General features: G+C 37.8%; 1 protein-coding gene across 1 annotated transcript in view; it reads left to right on the top strand.

Annotated features, from left to right (window-relative positions):
- Positions 1-6,472: 6,472 nt before the first annotated feature.
- The window catches only part of Plcxd3 (phosphatidylinositol specific phospholipase C X domain containing 3), a 143,479-nt gene continuing 131,919 nt past the window's right edge, over positions 6,473-18,032 (top strand). Inside the window, exon 1 of the mRNA XM_027936191.2 lies at positions 6,473-6,575. Coding sequence (XP_027791992.1) covers positions 6,473-6,575 — 103 coding nt within the window. The remainder of the gene's footprint in view (positions 6,576-18,032) is intronic.

The following is an 18,032-nucleotide window of genomic DNA, read 5'->3' as shown; positions in this document are numbered from 1 at the left end:
TTTGCACAAAAGAGCCTGCAAAGAAATAAAAATTGAGTGAGTTACCTTGCAGCAAGGATTATCTTTGCTTCCGTGTATCTGTGAGACTCTTGGAGAATGTTAGGATTATACAAAAGGTTTCACAGGGCATACTTGTGCAAGAAGATCCATGAACTTGTGTATACAGTCACATAATTTAATTCATTATATCAACTTATTCTTTCTACAAGAGAAAATGAAAATGTCATTGGTGGGAAGTACATGTCAAACTTGCCAATGATATCTAGCATTGTAAAGTTCTACTAGATAAGGACTTTCGGAACCTGAGGTCAGTTGGACTTGGCTGAGTCCTTCTACTTATTGATGAGAATAAGGAAAATAGTTCTTGGCATCTTGGCGTTGTCCTGGTACTTTAGCTGCATCTTACTGTTCACATGTTGAATATAGATGTATTCTGAAACATCAACATCTTAAAGGTATACTCTATAACCTTGATGAATCCAAAGGAAGAAAATGATCCTCTATAATTATGCCTGAAAACAAACAAAGCATTAATATCGTGCATGCACAAATATCATCCTTCTACTCCAATCAGTGATTCCTGCTTCTTTATCAACTACAGATTTAGTCTGGTCCTTCAACATAAGAATTATCATGATACCCAATTATAGAATTATCCTCTACTCACTTACTGATAGCATTTTAACTCAGAGCAAAGCCATTTCTTCAAGTCATTCACTAAATTACCTAACATTAACCAAAATCCTGTAAGTCTTTTCTACACCCTCTTATTGAAATGTCCTGGGTTATCGTGATGCTATTTTCCCTCATTTGCAAGAAGTAACAGATGAAATTTGTTCAATTTCAGGTTTGATCCTGGTAGTTCTTGGCTAGAGGATAAACTATCAGCAAATGGAACTCTGTCATTGATAAAACAAGTGTGGTTCTTCTATCCAAGAGAATAATTGGTCATTTTTTAGTGTAGTAAAATATACATCACATAAAATTAACCATCTTAGCCAATTTTTAAGTGTATGGCTGAGTGACATTAAGTATCTTCAGAGGCACTACAACTATGTAGCTGCCTACAGAATCATTTAATAATTCAAAACTGGAACTCTACCATTAAAGTTTTTGTTTCTTCCTGCCCCGGCTCATGAAAATTACTATTCTATTTTTTCCATAAATTTGACCATTTTAGGTACCTCATATATGGGGAATCACACAATATTTATTGTTTAGTGTCTGGCTTACTTTATTTAATATAATATCTTCAAGTTTCATGTGTTGTAGCAGGCCTTAGAATTCCATTACTTTTTAAAAGTAAATAATATCACATTGTATGTGTATAGCACATTTTATTTACCTATCCATCTATCCATGGTCATTTAGTTGTTTTTACCTTGTAGCAGCTGTGAATAATGTTGTTATGAGCATTGTATAAATGGTCATAGGTATTTTTTTAGCAGTAACAGAATAATTCCGGCATTTTTCTATTCTGAACAAGAACCTAAAACAGCCTTCCATTTCCTTCCCAGGATACCCCCATTTCTACCAACCCCTTTGCTCCAAGAGGCCAAATATTTTCTAGCAATTACCCTCTGGATGAGAGGGTCTGGATAGAGGGTCATTACTAGAAAAATAATAATGCCATTTCCAAATGTTACCACTGACTTTACCAAGAGCGCAACAGGTTGGGGAAGGACTGGGGAAAAAGTGGAGAAAGGCAAAGCAATTGTGAACCAATTTTTACTTCAAAATGTATTTTCAAAAGTAAGGTATAAATCTTTGGTGATGTGCTACTCAATGAAGTGTTAAAAATAGGCATGTTGAAGAAGGTTTTCCCATTGAGGTGAAAGATAACATTTATTTCTTTAGCCATTGAGCTATCATTAGACATTTTCTTCCTGGAACATACACTCAAAGAGTTCAGGGACTTTCTGCTCCCTCTCCTCTCTCTAGGAGAGAGCCCATAATAGGCACTCAATAAATATTTATGAAATAAGTGAGTAAAATGAATGATTAGAAGAAGCCCTTAGTATATCTTAAGCACTGTGCAAGATGTTATGGAGTGTCAAATAACACCATCTCCACCTACATAATGCTTAAAACTAGGTAGGGAATTGGAAACACACCATGAGGTAGCTGTAAAAATACTGTAATGGATGTGCAGAGGAAGGAAAGATTACCTCTTAGGGATGGTAAGGGAAGTTACGAAGTGAAGATGGTTAGCAGGAAAAGCTTTGACAGATGGAAAATTGAATTATGTAACATAGGGACAATCAAAGTCATGGTGACAGCAAGCAGCATAACAATGAAGGATGGTTTTTAGAACTTTCATTCTGTTCAATAAGCTTTAATTTTTTTTTTTTTTTTACTTAATTTAAGTTTCACAGTATCTTTCATTTGCCCATCTCCAGGAGGAAATACTCATTCTTTATATTTCAGATAAGGAAATAAACACAGTAATTAACTGCTAAATCCTGGCTATAAGTCTAGGCTTTCAGAACTCATAATTGGTTATTCCAACAAATAGATTGCATTCTTGTGTTTTCATTGGCTTATTTTGGGCTGACACATAAGATGTAAGTATAGGGGAGGAGAAAAAGACGAAAACCAGAAAACTCTGCAAGGTTAAAGTACTGGAATAAATCAGGGGGTATTGCTTTTTTTTCTAGATTTCCAAAGAACTTTACCATATTTTAAGTACAATTGCTTGTACAGAATTATTATTTTATTTGTTCTTTTTAGTTCCTAAAAATTAAAAAAAAAATTAAGTATTATTGTTCTTGGACAGAATATTGGGGTAGAAGTTGTAGAGAATAATATAAAAACCTTGATCATTAATTGTTAATTTTATTATGATTCTTTCATGCCTTTCTTTATGTTTTTAAGTTTGACTACAAATATATTTATGAGCTCTGTTTTTAAAATAATTTGGATGAATATTTTGAACAAAGATCCTCGTTTAAAATATTATTCAACTGAAATGAGTTCTAATGTTTTCTTGCCTATAAGAATCCTTGTTTTTTTGGAAAATAATTCATAATCAATTTAGGTGCAAAAAAATAAAACATATTTCTAACAAGAAGGATTATGAACTAATGAAAGGAAATACATGGCAAAGAGCGCTTTTATTTTTATGGATGAAAGAAGATATGAATTAAAGAGATGCTCCAGATGAGTATCAATGTTTATATTCTTCTCATAATGTGAATTTGATGGACATGAGAAGGTTACTGGAACAGTTTTAATGGTAGCATGAATCCGCAGCAATAGGCCAGCTTTTACTTATGTTTATAATAATTCGATTTTTAAAGGTAGGCTACTATCAACACTACATTTAAAAATCATTAACATTTCTCATGTTTTGGGATAAAAATGTTGATCTGTACCTTTAGTTGTCTGCATAGATTAAAAATCCAAGGTTCATATTTATTTCCAGCAACTATATGTATGAGAAAGAATCATAAAAGGAGCAGAATTTAAAATAATAGAGTTGAAAAAGGCCTAGAGATTGGTATCAACTTCTACTATAGTTTGCCAGCAGATGTGATGGTTTATTTTATGTGTCAACTTGGCTATGTTATCTATGATGCCTGATTGTCTGGTCAAACACTAGAATGGATGTTGCTATGAAGATGTTTATGGATGAGATTAGCATTTACGACTGTTGACTCTGGGTAAAGCAGATTACCTGCTATAATAGGTGTAGGCCTCATCCAATCAGTTGAAGGCCCTCAGAGCAAACACTGAAGTTTACTGAAGAAGCTATTCTACCTCAGGACTAAAACATACTACTCCTTCCCAGCTTTTGCTGCAAATTTCAGACTTGCCAGCTCTCACAATCATGTGAACCAATTTCTTAAAACAAACCTCTTTCTCTCTGTATATACTACTGGTTCTGTTTTACTGGAGAACTCTAACTAATACAGTGGCCAAACTGAAACCCAGATTAATTGTGTGATTTTTCCTGATGTCATTTAGTAAATGATATCAGGGTTTGTGAGAGAAAGATGAGGAAATTAGGTAATAAAATATTATTCAAAATATTGATTACAGGCAGGCCAAGAAAGAAATTTGGAACTATCAACTTTCAGCCTTGTCTTTCCTGGTAGATTACATGTTCACAATATTAATGGCTAATGTTAGCATAAAATCCAACACATTTAAAAATCCCGGTATTCAAAGCAGATAAAACAGAGAAGGAAGTTTTCTATGCTTTCCCAAAAGACAGTGTGTGAATCTTTACAGAAAGAGTTTTCTTCTACATTTAAGGTGGTTCAATAATTATTTTACCCTCTTGAAAAAGAATACTTTAAAAGGCTAGGACTGGCTAGGAAAGACAGAGAGGTAAACACAAATATCTTGTTATTTCAGTGAACATGCATACACTCTCCTGAAAGCTTCACTACAAATCTCTGAGTTTTATCATCATCTTATAATGGAGAAAATGAGCCTTTGGGAAATAGAGAGTTTGCTCAATCTACTCAGAAAAAGAGCAACTAACTCTCAGATCTAACTTTTCCTTGTTTCCCTGCAATGATATCCTGAGAGTAACAACATTAGTCAGTAGGGTGTTTATTACAGGTCTCTTGACTAAGAATCCTATGGAAAAAAATAAAATTCTCATTTTAATTAAAAGGATATGTGGGTTCTGTTGTGCTAACATGAATATTAAGATTTGCTAGGGGGAAAAATTCCAGTACATCTCATTCTCATTCCAAAAGATAACCCTACTATGTCTTCTTGAAGATATGAACTGATTCTATAAGGAGAATGGAAAATTTGACCAAAATGATACAACATTATCTTTCTTGTCTCCATCTTTTCCACACTGTTCCCCAAATTGGTGGTGAATATTCTTTGGTCTTAGCATCCTTGTACAAGTAGACTCTAGGGTTTAAAAATGCCAAATGGGTTTGCTGAACTGAAACGATTATTCTCATGTTTCATCTCTCTCTCTCTCTCTCTCTCTCTCTCTCTCTCTCTCTCTCTCTCCCCTCCCTCCCTCCCTCCCTCCCTCTCTCCCTCTCTCCCTCTCCCTCTCCCTTTCCCTCCAACCTTGATTTTTATTTCTCCAACCCAAGAATTTCCTTTGGGAAAAGAATTTATATACCACTGGATGTAAGAATAGGAGCACCTTTGTTTCTTTTCCATTCTCTGGACTGCAAAGGCCCAACACACTTTAAAAAAAAAATTTTTTTTTTAGTCATAGATGAACACAAATCTTTATTTTATTTATTCATTTTTATGTAGTGCTGAGGATCTAAAGCATTGCCTCACGTGAGCTAGGCGAGTATTCTACCACTGAGCTACATCTAATCCTTCTCTATATATTCCCACTCAGGCCACCAGGCTTGTCTCAGAACATGAATAAGACTTCATCTCTCTCCTCTTTCTCATTGGAAAGTATGTGGACCCAGTTCTTTGGAGACTCAGTGAGAGATTTCTCCTGAGAGAGAAATATCTTTCTAGGCTGCCAAAAAAAAGAAAAAAAGAAAAAAAAGAAAATTCAGACAATCACATAGATCACTTCAAATGGTGCCGGACACATTTCACTAAATGCTCCAGGCAGTCATTACAGCGTGCCATTGGGAGATGTGGTGGTTTTCTTCCTGCATCAGGCTTCAGTCTTGCCCTGAGTGCCATGAAACCAAGAGGGAGGCCAGAGGCAGCTTTCTCTGTAGAAATAACAGATCTCCGCTATCTGGTGCAATGCTTCTTTACTACCAAATGTCTGAAGCAGGGTTCCAGGGATAAGTAGGAACCATCTAGAATTTACTGCCCTTCCCTGACACCACAGTTGTCAGCTATTCCAAGAATTAGGCAAATTGGTAACTAAAGACCACCATCTTGTGTAAGCAGGGTTGTGGGCTCTTCCCGAGGAAATTCATATCCAGAAAGCTTACGGAAAGGAAGACTCTGCACTAAGAATGGGAAGTCCTGAAAATCAGCGTAAAAGTCTGGCCCTCAAGAGAACAGTTACACCCCCAAAGTATGCTAGGATTCTAGGTTCAACCCCAAGACTGTCATTCATACAAAAAAGACCAGGTAGTCACACCAGTGGACGGAGAAAGACCATGGACAGAGCAAGACCATGGACAGACCGGCGGGGAGAATCAAGTTAAAAAATAAAATATCAAAGGCTAATAATAAGAAGCCAAGGAAAGCTGCAGAATGGCGAGGAAAGGCAGAGCCGCCTAGGAGGAGTGAGACTGGAGGAAAGAGTCAGGAGGGAGGGGAGAGCGAGGAGAGCTGGGCACGGACGTCAGGAACAAAAGCTCGGGCTGAGTCTGGCGGAGGCACTGAGGGAGCACGGGGTGTTTTGAATAATTATTAAAATTAGCATGTGTCTGCGCCATCCTGTGGGTGTGGCGCAGAGCGGAGTGTAAACTCTAGCGGGGCTCGAGCAAACATTGGATTAGCGGTAGCAGCCTGCCAGCCTGCCCGAGGAGTGCGGGGACCAGCTCGCGGCACGTCGACCAGCACGATGGCCTCGTCTCAGGGGAAAAACGAGCTGAAATTCGCCGACTGGATGGCAACTCTGCCGGAGAGCATCCACAGCATCCCCCTCACCAATTTAGCCATCCCAGGTAGGCGCGCAGAGGCTGCTTGCCCAGCGCTTGGCGCCCGCTCTACCTGCCCCGCCCTGCTTTATCTGCCACTAAGTGGTAACTTGCCACGATGCCCGCGGGAGGGAAACTCGTCTTCAGGGGTGGGTCTCAGGCCAGGCGAGTGCATGCCTGGTGACCTCGGGCTTCCGGACATTTTCCGAACCTCTGGGGACCGTGGCGCCAGGAGTCAAGGTGACTGCTTCCCCCCAGGGTTATTGAAGCAGGCTGTTTGCGCAGGACTGGGGTAGGAAAGAAGCGGGGCTTTAGGATGGCGCCTCGTGCCCCCTCCCATGATTTTCCCTGCAGATTTGGGGAGCACAGGGCGGTTTCTGAAGCTGAGGGGTGATAGTGCGCGGTGAGTAAGAGCTGGTGTCCGAGGGACTCTGCTCCCGCGAGTGGACCTGAGTCTATCCCTAGCAGGGAATGGAACAGATTTGGTAGATTCTCGGTTAAAACCTCATTAATATTAGTTCCCAGACTCCTTTAAAAAGACAAAGCGCTTCTCAAGAGTGATGAAAGTTCAGGGACAGGCGGCAGCGTGATCGCTGCCCTTGACAGAGAGCTGAAGGGGGCGAGAAGCTTGCACCGTCTCCTGATCTGCGTGTACCCTGAGGACCTGGCCGAGTGGCCACCATCTGGAGTCTGGTCCAAGTGCAGTTAGCAACGTTAAGGCACTCGGGTCAAGAAAGCAAACCCGTGCGAGCCTGGCGTTTGCTGCTCCGCACAGAAACTGGGTATGGGAACCTGCGCGAGCAGGGGCGGAGGGGTGGGATTAATGCGCAAATGGTGGGAGAAAGGTGAGTGAGTCCAAACAGCTTAGAAGGAAGGAAGCATGGAGGGGGGGCGGGCGATACGAGGAAAAGACGTGGGGTATCAAGAGGTTTCAGTATGGCGCGCGCGACTTGGACTAGAGCACTCGGCAGTTTCTGGGTTGGGGGGGGGGGGGTTGCGCAGCCGTCCCTAGCTCTAGTAGCCATTGAGGGTGGGTCTTTTCAGGACGTTTACAAGGATGACAGCTGGGAACCCGGCCACACTTCCCTAGCAATTTGGCTATGCACATGGACTGAGGGAGCGCACACCTGATCCTTTCAGGACCTGGCTGGAGGGCAGTTTCCGGATAGAAGAGAACTGGGTTATTAAATTTAACCTTCTGGACTACCTCTTCTTGGTCTGCCCCATCCAGCGCCCTTCTCAGCCACTGATGGAAGACATAATATATAAAGAAAGAAAGGTGGGGGGCTAACCCAGGAAAAAAACGGGGGGTGGAGAGTTCTCCTGAAAACCCCAAGAAGATCCAACAAACAATGCTGAAATTGATCAGTAACTCAAATCAAGGGTTGTTGGTAAAGTGGGTGTTTGGTGGCTATAAAAGACACTGGCTTCCCTGAGTGCCTTCTACAGAAAGGGTTGTCTCTTTTTGCCATTCTTCAACACCTGTCATCCCAAGGGCCTGGAGATCCGCAAGGGAAAGAATAACCCAGCTTCTCCACTCTGTACTTACTCGGCTACCTGGCTGAGCCTGGGGATTGCTCTTTTGAAGGAGATAGTAGAAAGCACACAACTTTGTTGGCAAAACTCCACTATCACTTACACAGGCATTCTTATCCCTTTTCTTCCTCTATTTTTATTTGAATTTTAGACAGTTACTTTCACTTGGTCTAACCTGAGTTACCTTTTCTTTTTCTTTTTTTAATCCACACATAGAAGATAAGAAGGGCAAGGACTGAGATGGCAGGTTTTTGATAGGGTATTCTCCAGAGATTAAGGAAAATTAAAAGACTAAGTTGGTATAAATAGTAATGAGTGTTGATACCACATCTGAATCTACCTTACATTTATGTAATACTGCACTTTTCATAGTCCTGGTATGTATTTCAACTCACATCCTCCCCAAAATCTGTGAAGTAGACAATACTGTGTTATTATCTCCTTTTCCTAGATGAAAAAAAAAAAAAAAAACTGAGACAGTGTAGGCAAATGACATACAATCAGTTCAGTAAACTGACCCTTAAACTGGATGTTAAGGAAAATCTTCTAGAAATTTTGGAGGGAAATGCTTTATGATTTGTGTCTAGATGATTCAGCACCAACAGGTACTAACCAACATGAGTAGACTATGAACTAGGCATTAGCAAGAACAGGATAAATCTCCCAGGCGGGCGGGGAGGGGAAACTTGAAGTCTAAGAGTTTGATATTCTGGAGATCTTTGAGAAGAGACATAAAGATGATGGCATTGGAATGCCATGGGAGCTTCTACTGCTTTCCCAAACCCTGTTAGCATGATATTCAATGTGAATCCATGCAAAGTCTCCCATTTTCACCAAAGTACTTCCGAGAAATACACACATCAACACACAACATATTTTACCAAATCTATACTCCTAAATACTCCCATAACTCTGTAGTTATGGCATGTTTGGGTGTGTATGTGATATATCTATATCTATATATATACATATGATTTATTCATATTTATCTATATATATCACGTAAACACACATATATGACAGATCTTTCCCTCTCTCTGTCCCTCTCATTCTCTCTCCCTTCCTCCTCTTTCTCTCTATATACATATATACATACACACAGATATACATATATATCACCAAGATTAAAAATAGGTTTAGTGCTTTTCTGCATTACTCAACACTGAAAATTTTTGGAGGAAAGAAGACATTCAAACTTAGATAGTCAGAGAAGACTAATTGGAGACTATTAAACACTAATGGAATAATTGCCTTAAAATCATGCTAATAGCTTCCTGGCTGCTACATGTTTACTTGGCCAGTTGCTACAGCTTGAATTAAGCAATTATCTCCACCATTTAAAACCACGCCTGGTGCACCACACAAGTGTTTCTGTAGAGGAGAGCTGCTGCTCAGCCGTCCTCAAAGCTTCAGGTTTCTTAGGTGAAGCAGCAACAAAGTGGAGAACTGCCTAATTATGAGGCCACGTACTTGGGGCAGCTGACACAAATTACCCAGAACTAGAGCAAAGAACAATCTTCATGTGTATGATATTACCCACCATGTGTGCAGTTCTGGCATCTCTAAATGTTTCTCAAGTGTCTGCATCTTGAATGCTTTCAGTCTCCCAGTGCTGTTTTGCATTTAAATGGCTTCATGATTTTGTATTGACTGGGCTGAAGAATTAAGTTAGTCATTGATATTAGTAATTTTATTTTCATTTTTTTTCCAAGGGAATAATACTGCTAGAACACATAAATTGTTATTCAAATTTCAGTTTTATTTATCATTTCTTTCTCTCTCTCTGATGAAACCAAACTAAGTTTTCATTCATCTATATTTATTAACAATGGCATTTGGCATTATGAATGATGATTCTTCTTACTTTAAGCAGGTAAGAAAAGATAAACAGAGATGGAAACAGGAAAATAAAGTATAAGTTCAGGTAAAGGTGAGTGATGAATATTTAGCATCTTTGAAGCAGAGTTCTAAATATACAATCATGGTGGCCTCAGAACCTTTGAAGAGAGATGCAACACAGCGGCAGAGTTGGCAATCTGAATCTGGGGCAGGGTGTCATTCTGTGCAAAATTTAAAAGATGGGGAAGGATTTAGCTCATGTAAAGGATGTGCTATACATTTTGGATAGATGATAAAAATCTTATATACACCATAGCAACAAACTGACCATGCAATAATTAAAAATTGGCCAAAATATAGTGGGGCTGGAACCTCAGAGAGAATTATGTTTTCTTGAACAGGCAGTTGTTGGTTATATTTTAGATAAGGAAAACAGAAAGGCTTTCTAAGTCAATGATTATACCTATGAATTTGTTCATTTCCTTTAGAAAATGCCAACTCCAATAAAAAAAAATAACAGTTTTACTTAGGAAAACCAGACATTTAGCCAACTCTGATTTGTGTGAATGGATGTGTATGTATGTCTACTTTTGTTTATTTTTGTTTGTTTGTTTTATACAGTCCGAGGGCTTAAACCAGGACCTCACACATGCTAGACAAGAGCTTTATCACTGAGCCATACTCTAGCCTTTATAACCACACCTTGTTAGTTTTTAATTTCTTTCCTCACAATAATCCCTTCTTGTTGCCAGTGATTTTGGATGTCTTCTTCCTGTTCTTTGTAATTTACTATTTCTATTTTAATTGGCATTAGACACTCTATAGAATGAAGGTTGGACTGGATCTAGTTGTATTCTAAGAAAAAGCAGGGTTTTTTCTATATTTTTAGTCAGTACAGTGACTACAGTGATATAACAATCAAAGTGATAGGCAAGCAAAATGAAAGAAAGTTGTTTAGAATGAATATCCCTCCTGTGTTGCCTCTCTAATTCCCAGTTTAGTTTTCATTTTGCTAAGAAAAGAAAATGAAGAATATCCTGTATTTTCTTTTTAAAATTTATGTTTTAATTGACACAAATTGTAAATATTTATGGAATGCCACACAATGTTTTGATACCTGTGTAATGTTCAAATCACCTTAAATATATATATATATATATATATATATATATATATATATATATATATATATATATCTTCAAATGTCTATCATTTCTTTGTGGTGAAAATATTCAAAATCCTTTCTTCTCACTTTTTTGGAATACACCATACATTATTATTATTATCTGTAGTCACCCTACTGTGCAATAGAACACCAGAACATGCGGTCATCTACCTGTAACATAGTATCTGACAACCAACCTTTCCTTATCCCTTCTTCCTCCCTACTCTCCCTGAAGAATATCTGAAATAATTTGTTCCACTAGGATATTTTTCTTTATGATTTGAATTCAATCTCCAACTATCTCCACTATTTCAATCAATGTAAAGTGAAATATCATTTAGGAGGTATTCTTCTATGCACTCATGATTTTTGCATACTCCATCAATAATCTTCTAATGCCTTGCTCCTCAGAATTGGTCCAGGAACAAACAGCATTAGTGTACAAGGGAGCTTAGTAGAAATGCAGCAAGCATCTCAGATCCCACCCCTCAGATTCATCTAATTTTACTTTACATTTTACATTTTAACAAGATTCCTATCCCTCAGATTTATATACACATTTAAAGTCAGAGGAACAGTGTTTTATTAAATTTCTAAGGGGGACCTTTGTGTAAGTGGCAGAGCCAAACTTAAATATACATCTTTCTACTGGGTTCTTTCTGTTATACCATCCATTTTATCTGTGAGCTTAAAGCCAGAACTCCATACTTGACTCAAGGCTAATGGCTCAGGCTCGGAACATTTCTGATAACTGACATTACAGTTCCTCATGCACCTTGAGCATAAATGTTATTTAATTGCTACTTAAGTGTTCAGATTAGATCACTCTGATAAATGTAAAACCTTTCCCTTCATTTCTTTAAAGTCCTGATGCTCATTGATATTGGCCATCAGCACCACTTAAAATGAGCCATTTGGTGATGCTAGTGGACACTAACACCAATTTAGCAAACTTCCCTATGTTGGTTCTTTGTCCATTTGGTTTCATTCTTTATTGTACACAGGTCCAGATACTGTTGTTATATCTACACATTGCAGGTTTATTCATTTTATGTGTAAGCTAGAACTTTTCAATATTGTATTTCATTAAAAGTGGCATCATACATGCAAAATGTACTGATCATCGCATCAGAAAACCATCAAAAGAAAAGGCAAATAGTAAACTGGTTTTTGATATAAAGAAATTATTAATCTTGCTTGTATTTGCAAGACACTTCGATTATTTGAAGCATGATTTACATGGAATAGAAATAGGTATAAATGTGGTTATAACTTACTTGTTTGAATTTCAGTTATTTGACATAATAAATTTTCTAAAATAGTTAAAACACACACACACACAAGCATACACAAACACAGCTCTAGAATTGCTAAAATAGATAACACAATGTTTATATGTTAAGGTTCATGCCCTATTTGCATATGAAAATTTATCATACCCGTATTTAGAGTTTTCTCTTATTTAATTCTAACCTTACCCAATCAGAACAGAAAGAGTAAATTACAAAGAGGAGAAAGAATGTTGGGTGCCTTATGGCAACAATAAAAGTAGGGAATATTTGTGAAGGAACACTAATGAAGACACACTGACACCAAAGGTAGTGTTCTCTAAGGTCTACCAGCTCAGCTGCAAAATCAAAGTCATAATAATTGTCCCTTTTAATTCATTCCAAATACTTTCTCAATGGATTTCCAAATAGTTTTAAAAAATCTTTGGATAGATTCTTGAGTATGTCTCTGAGCCAGCTCTTTGGTTGGAATGGATAAGCCAGTACTTTGGGCTGCCATGTTATCTCTGCCATTTTCTTTCTTTCATTTGGGGGAAGTTTTATAGAGTTGTCACTGATGCTACTTTAATAGATAGAGAGAAATCTTGCTCCCATAGGCTTCAGCACAAGACATCACAGCCACTTGGGAGCTCACCAGAATTTGTGCTGTGTCTGCAGAGGTTCTATATTGAGAACGTTAATGTCTAACAAGGGTCAAAGGCTTCCAGAGCTGCGTCCCCCACTGGGAAACTGCTGAGGCCAACTTCTACTACTCCTGACTCTGCCATGGCTGCTGAAGCCTGAGTTTCAGCACTGCTCAAACCTACATGTCTTGTTGTTTTGTTGCTTTTGTTGTTACCCTCTGGTCTTGGGACTCAGGTATGAGTTTAAGATGAGAGGGCAGAGGACAATATGTGGGATATTTTGTTCTATTCTCAGTGTTAGTTCACTCTGTGTGTGTGTGTGTGTGTGTGTGTGTGTATATACACACACACACACACACACATATGTGTGGGTGCATTTGTGTATCTACTTTCTCTTAAGGTAACTTCTTTTTTCAGGGAGCTTTTGATTTCTCCTATAAGTAAACCTCTGGTGGATGCTACCTAATCATTCCTATATATATGTCTAGAGTAGAAAGATCTGTGTTTTTTTCCCAGCAAGCATCCTGGGACAATGTAAATATATCAGCCTATTGCCATGTGCTAGCCAAATAATCTGACAGACTTAAAATGATCTCTAAGGGCTCCATTGAATTGAAGTACAGAGTAATCGATGTACTCTGACCCCATTGAGAAAAGAGAAAATCACACACACGCACACACACACACATACACACACACATTTTAATTCTTGTTGCTTAAAGGGTTAAGCTCCATTTCCTGGAAAATTTCCCAATTCCAACCAGTCTGGATGCCCTTTAACCACAAGCATTAATTTTTGGAAAGCAGGGAACATACCACCATGATGTGCGCTCAAAGATCTCTTAGACATAGTCATATGGAATTTAATCTACTCAAGTCTCAGAAGACTGCATACCAGAAAATTATCTAAATCATATATTCCAAAAAGGAGGGGAAAAAAATCTACCATGGTTCAGAATTGCTGCCAAAAGCTTTATACAGCACCATATGTTTTTAATATGCTCTATTAAGAAGGGAGGATAGGTCAGGAAGAGAGGGGCTGAAGGAGATGGTTTAACACTCTGGAGAAGCATCCATGATTAGTCACCTCCGGAAATCAGGTACTGAAACAGATGGCCCTTGGGCTTGTTGGATGTGCTCTTGTTATGTTTCTATGTTTCATTGCAGATCCTGGTAGTGGACAGCTCTTATGACACATCATTTTAAATGCCGGCTAATGATATGTTTTACATAGAAGAATTCTCCTGGCGAGTTAATGTTTATGAAGCAATTATGTTACCCTTAGTCAACATTAGAAATGATAATTTGGTTCCTTAATTCACTTCGGAAATTTTTATTTCATGAAAGAAAGTGGGGCTAAGGTGAATGGTAATCTTAGCTGTCTGCTAAGCTTTCCTGGAGGCCCCTTCTGGCATTTGGTGATGAAGAGGAAAATGCACTTCCCAGAATCCCGATAGACAAATGGGAACATGCTTCAGTGCACACCTCAGGCCAGACACCCCTGTTGCCATGTGGTGGACTAAGAAGAGGTTCAGAGCTGCCTTAGGCAGCGTAACCTCTAAGCTCACTGACCTGCCTTGAATTTTTCGCAAGATAAAAGGTGGTCAAGGAGGTGTAAAGATACTAATATAATGGAAGGGTGCAGAATGTGAAGTTTTGAATAGCCCTCACAACCCCCTCACATCCTCATTTCTCTTTTTATCAGGTCAAATTCCTTTTATCAACATTTTAATTGCCCCCTTGAAAATATCCTTAACTTTCTCATCTCACTCTTTCCTATTCTCTTTACCTGGAAAAACCTAGATCAATTAAACTCAAACTTGTACCTATTAAAATCTGAGAAAACTTCAGTGGATAAATGTTGCTGGAGAAAAATCACGCAGACTAGATGACAGGATTCACTAGAAATTTCTGAACATGAATTTTAAATGGGCATTCAGTACTGCCAGAGACTCTTAATTACACTTACCAAGTAACTTCATTTTCCTTGTCTCTGAGATGACAGTTTCATAGCTATTCTTATTTCTCAAATCAACATCTACTGCCCACCTGATTTAAGCTGCTTATCTCACCTCTTATTTAGTAGAAAAAAAACTAGATGCTAACAAGTAAGAACTTTCTCACCACTGAAACCGCTAGTCCACCTGTGCCTATTTTTGTGAAGGTTGGATTTCATTTAGATACGTGGGAAGATGTGGATCTGCTCCCAACAAAATCCAGCTTCTTCTCTTGTGTTACAGATCCTATCCACTCTAATCTCCTCAAAGTTTACTCTTGAATTATCCACTCTCTACTGAGTGGTCTTTTTCCTTTACCTCTCTGGGATCACTCAATCAGCACACAAACATGTTAATAGTACACTCTTTGGGGGAAAGTCCTCTTTGATACCACATCTGCCTCTCTATCTGTCATACTATTTCTCTGATACATGTGGAAATATCCTTTCTGTCTTTAGATTGTTTTTTCTCTTCCTCTCCTTAGCCCATCCAAATCTTATTATTTCTTCACCACTGCACTAAAATTGTTCTTATCAGAGTTATGAATGATCATATTTTGCTCAAGCTAAAGACTGTCTCTATTATCCTATTTGACTTCTCAGGAGCATTTGATGTGGCCCACCTCATGCCACTTCTTGAAACATATTCCTCCTTTGGTATTTTACCCAACTTTAACTTTTCTCTCTCTCTCTGTGGTTAAAACACACAACATGTTATTTACCCTCTTAACAAATCTTTAACTGTGCAATATAATATTTGCTAGCTCAAAGTGCAATGTGGATACATAGAACTTTTTCAGTTCGCACAACAGAAACTTTATACCCATTGGACAGAAACTCTCCATTCCTTCGGTTGTTACCAGTCTTTGGTAACCACCATTCTACTCTGTGCCTTTAAGAGGTTGACTACATACATCATATTAGTGAAATCATGAATGTTTTTGTCCTCCTATAGCTGGTTTATTTCACTTAACATAATGTTCTCAATGTTCATCTAAGTTGTAGCATATGACAATATCCTTTTTTTATGGTGGAATTATCATCTGTTTGTATGAATGTGCCATATTTTCTTTATCCATTCATCCGTTGATGAACATTTAAGTTGTGAACAGTGCAATGAGCATTGGGGTGTAAATCTTGATTCAAGATCCTGATACCAATTCTATTGGAAAAATACCCCAAAGTGGGTCTGCTAGGTCAGTATAGCTCTCTTTCTAATTTTTAAAGGAACCTCCATACTGTTTTCAATACAGGCTACATCATTTTGTATTCTCATCAGTAGTGTCCAATGATTCCAATTTCTCCACATTTTCATCAACTTGGTATTTTCTGCAATTTTCATAAAATTTGGTAGCCATTCTAACAGGTGTGAGGCAATGTCCCACTGAGGATTTGATTTTCCTTTCCTGGTGGTTAGTGATGTTGAGCACCTCTTTATATGCCACTTGGCCATTTTATGAGACATTGTAAATCTATCCTTTTCCCTCTGTTTTTAATCTGGTTGTATGGTTTTGTTGCTATTGAATCATAGGAATTCCATATATATTTTGAAATTGACCCCTTATCAAATAAATGATTTGCAAATATTTTCTCCCATTCTATGGGATGTCCTTTTACTCTGTTGATAGTTCCCTTTGCTGCACAGAAGCTTTTTAGTAAGATACAGTCTCATTTGACTATTCTTGCTTTTAGTGCTTGGGCTTTTGGTATCATATCAAAAAAAATTATCACCAAGCATATTTTCACGAAGATTTTAGCCTATGTTTTCTTCTGGAAGTTTTAGAGTTTCAAGTTTACGTTTACATCTTTAATTATTTTAATTTGATTTTTGTGTATGGTGTAAGACAAAGGTCCAATTTCATTCTTTCACATGGATGTCCAGTTTTTCAAACATCGCTTGTTGAAGACACTGTTCTTTCCTTATTGCTATTGTGTATTCCTGAGTTGCATGTCTAAGATAAGTTGACAATACATTTGTGAATTTATTTTTGGCTATTATGTTGCACTGGTTTATATGACTATTTTTATGCCAGTTTTATACTATTTTGATGTCTGTGTTCTGTAGTTTAGTTTGAAATCAAAAAATGTGAGGCCTCCAGCTTTGTTCTTCTATCTCAAGATTGTGTCCTTTCAAGTCCTAGGTGGTTTCAAATGAATTAAGGATTGCTTTTTCTATTTCTGCAAAAGATGCCTTGGGAATTTGAAGGGGATTGCATTGCATCTACAGATTGCTTTGGGTAGTATGAAACTTTGAGTGATAGTAAGTGTTCCAATCCAAGAAAACATCATGATGGGTTTCATTTGCTTGTATCTTTTAATTGCTTTGTGCAGTGCTACGTAATTTTCAGCTTATAAATCTCTTCGCCTACTTGGCTAAGTTTTTTTTTTCTAAATAATACATTCTTTTGGATGATATTAGAAGTGTGATTGCTCTTAATTTTTCTTTTGAACTGTTCATTGTGAGTGCATAGAAACACAAGTAAGTTTTGTACATTGATTAGGAATCCTGCAACTTTATTCAATGTATTTGCTAATCATAAGAGGTTTAATTTGGGGATCTTTGGGTTTTCTCCATATAAGATCATGTTCTTTACAAACAGATATGATTTTACTTCTCCCTCTTTCATTTGGCTGCCTTTAATTTCTATTTTCTTCCCTAATTGCTCTGGCTAGGAAATACAGTAGTATGTTGAATAGGAGAAGTAAGAGTGGACACCCTTAGCTTGTTCCTGATATCAAAGGACAAAGCTTTCAGATTTTGACATTGAATATGGCTATAGCCTAGTCATATATGGCCTTTACTGTGTTGGGGTACATCTCTTATATACCTAATTTGTTGAAAATTGTGATCATAAGAAGACGTTGAGGTTTGTCAAATACTTTGTCTGCATCTATCCATATGATCACAAGATGTTTATTCTTTGTTATGTTAATGTGATGTATCACATGAATAGTTTTTTATATGTTGAACCATTCTTGCCTCTCAGGGATAAATCACACTCAATCATCATGTATTCTTTTAATGTGCTGTTTGGT

Source organism: Marmota flaviventris, chromosome 5, assembly GCF_047511675.1.
Source record: "Marmota flaviventris isolate mMarFla1 chromosome 5, mMarFla1.hap1, whole genome shotgun sequence".
NCBI lineage: Eukaryota > Metazoa > Chordata > Mammalia > Rodentia > Sciuridae > Marmota > Marmota flaviventris.
Note: the sequence above shows the minus strand (reverse complement) of the source record. Positions and strands in the feature narration are given on the sequence as shown.